This window comes from Chlorocebus sabaeus, chromosome 20 (assembly GCF_047675955.1).
Source record: "Chlorocebus sabaeus isolate Y175 chromosome 20, mChlSab1.0.hap1, whole genome shotgun sequence".
Classification (NCBI taxonomy): domain Eukaryota; kingdom Metazoa; phylum Chordata; class Mammalia; order Primates; family Cercopithecidae; genus Chlorocebus; species Chlorocebus sabaeus.
The window spans coordinates 4,842,310-4,844,252 of NC_132923.1; the positions used below are offsets into that span (position 1 = coordinate 4,842,310).

The 1,943-nt window shown below is 36.8% G+C and overlaps 1 protein-coding gene across 1 annotated transcript; it reads right to left on the reverse strand.

Moving 5' to 3' along the window:
• Positions 1-270: 270 nt before the first annotated feature.
• On the reverse strand, positions 271-1,266 carry LOC103223786 (olfactory receptor 10R2). Its single transcript, XM_007976616.3, has one exon. The coding sequence runs from the start codon at positions 1,264-1,266 to the stop codon at positions 271-273; it is 996 nt and encodes a 331-aa protein (XP_007974807.3).
• Positions 1,267-1,943: the final 677 nt, after the last annotated feature.

The window sequence follows — 1,943 nt, forward strand, 5'->3', positions numbered from 1 at the left end:
TTTAGCTTTAAATTAAGTTTTTATTTTCAATTATCACAGTGAACTGGGCATTTAAATTTGAGGAGCTCCCTGAGATTCCATATGAGAAAATGAAAAACATTAGCCTGTGGATTAAATTTAAAGAGACTGTAAGGAGAAAAACATATTTTATGACACGCATCTTAAGGACTCTTATTATTTCAATGAATTTGTTACAGTTATAATATGCATGTGATAAAAAGGCATTATTTATTGAGAAATCTAAAACAGAATAATATTTCAATTCTATAATTATAGAGAACCTTTCTTGCCCAATACTTTTCTGATAGCAAGTTGGACATCCTTGTTTCTGAGGCTATAAACCACAGGGTTTAGTAATGGAGTGACAATAGTGTATGTCACCGTCACCAGCCTGTCTTTGTTGGACACATAGTTTGCTGTAGGCCTCAGGTAGATGAAGGAAGCACAACCATAATGAACAATAACAACAGTGAGGTGAGAGGCACAGGTGGAAAACGCTTTCCGTCTGCCCTCAGCTGAGGGAATCTTCAGGATAGTCCTCAGAATGCAGAGATAAGAAACACAGATGAACAGAAAGGGAACCACAAGTACAGGAACCCCACAAATGAATATCAAAAATTCATTAACATCTGTGTTGGTACAAGCCAGACGAATAACTGGTGAGATGTCACAGAAGTAATGATTGACCTTGTTGGCACTACAAAAAGGGAGGCTGAAAACTAAATTTACTACTGTAAGAGAGGCCAAGAAGCCTCCAATTGCACAGGTAGCTGCCAGTTTTCCACACACCTGCCAGCTCATAAGAATGGGGTAGTGCAGAGGGTGACAAATGGCAGCATAGCGATCATAACCTATTACACCCAATAGCAGACAGTTGGTAATGGCAAAACCAAGGAAGAAGAACATTTGAAGAGCACAACAGGTGAAGGAGATTATCCTGGCCACAGAAAGTAGATTGACGAGCATCTTGGGTAGAATGACAAAGGTGTAGAAGGTCTCAGATGTTGAGAGAATGCCAAGGAAGAAGTACATTGGTGTGTGGAGGCTTTTATTCAGGTGGATGACACTGATAATGGTGACATTGCCACTAAGAATGGCTAAATACAGAAAAAAAAAAACTACAAAGAGGGCCAGTTGAATTTCACCAAGGCTGGAAAAACCCAGTAACAGGAATTCAGTGACCATGGTGATGTTTTCTGCCAAGATCTGCAAAGAGGGAAAGAAGTAAAACATATTCAGGTATGTGAATAAAAGAATTTGGGGCATGCAGTCCTATGTTCCTTTCTGGAGGTGACAAGGAATAATCTTGCCTTTTACTAGCCTTTTCTGGTTCCTAGCTACCTCTCATGTTCATTGGTTCATGGTCCCCTTCTTCTATCTTCAAAGTCAACAAAGTTACATCTTTTCTCTGACTTTCTGATTCTCTCTCCCAATTTTAAGAACCCTTATGATTACTTTGGGCCCTCCAGAATAATACAGGATAATATCTCTATTTTACTGTCAGTTGACTTTCCTTCTGCAACCTTAATTCCTCTTGTTTGTATAATCTAACATATTCTCAGATTCCAGTGATTAAAACATATATATCTTTGGGAGCTCATTATTTGGCCTACTACAACAAGCAACAAACAATCTAAAAATGATATTAAGAAAACAATTCAATTCACAATATCATTTTTAAAAAGCTTAGATTTAACAAAAAAAAGTGTGAGACATATACAGAGAACTCTTTCAAACATTGTTGGGTTAAATTATAAAATATGTGACTAAGTGAATAACACCCATGTTCATCAGTTTAAAGACATAATAAAATAAAGAGCAATTCTGACCAAACTGGTCTATGTAGTCAACATAATTCTTAACAAATCCCAGCAGGCCTTTCTTCTAAAGACTGATAAGATGATTATAAAATTTATATGAAAAGAAATCAGAATTGCCCAAAT

Excerpts from the sequence above, each read along its gene's own strand:
- LOC103223786 (XM_007976616.3), bottom strand. The coding sequence starts at position 1,266 with ATGCCCCAAATTCTTTTATTCACATACCTGAATATGTTTTACTTCTTT.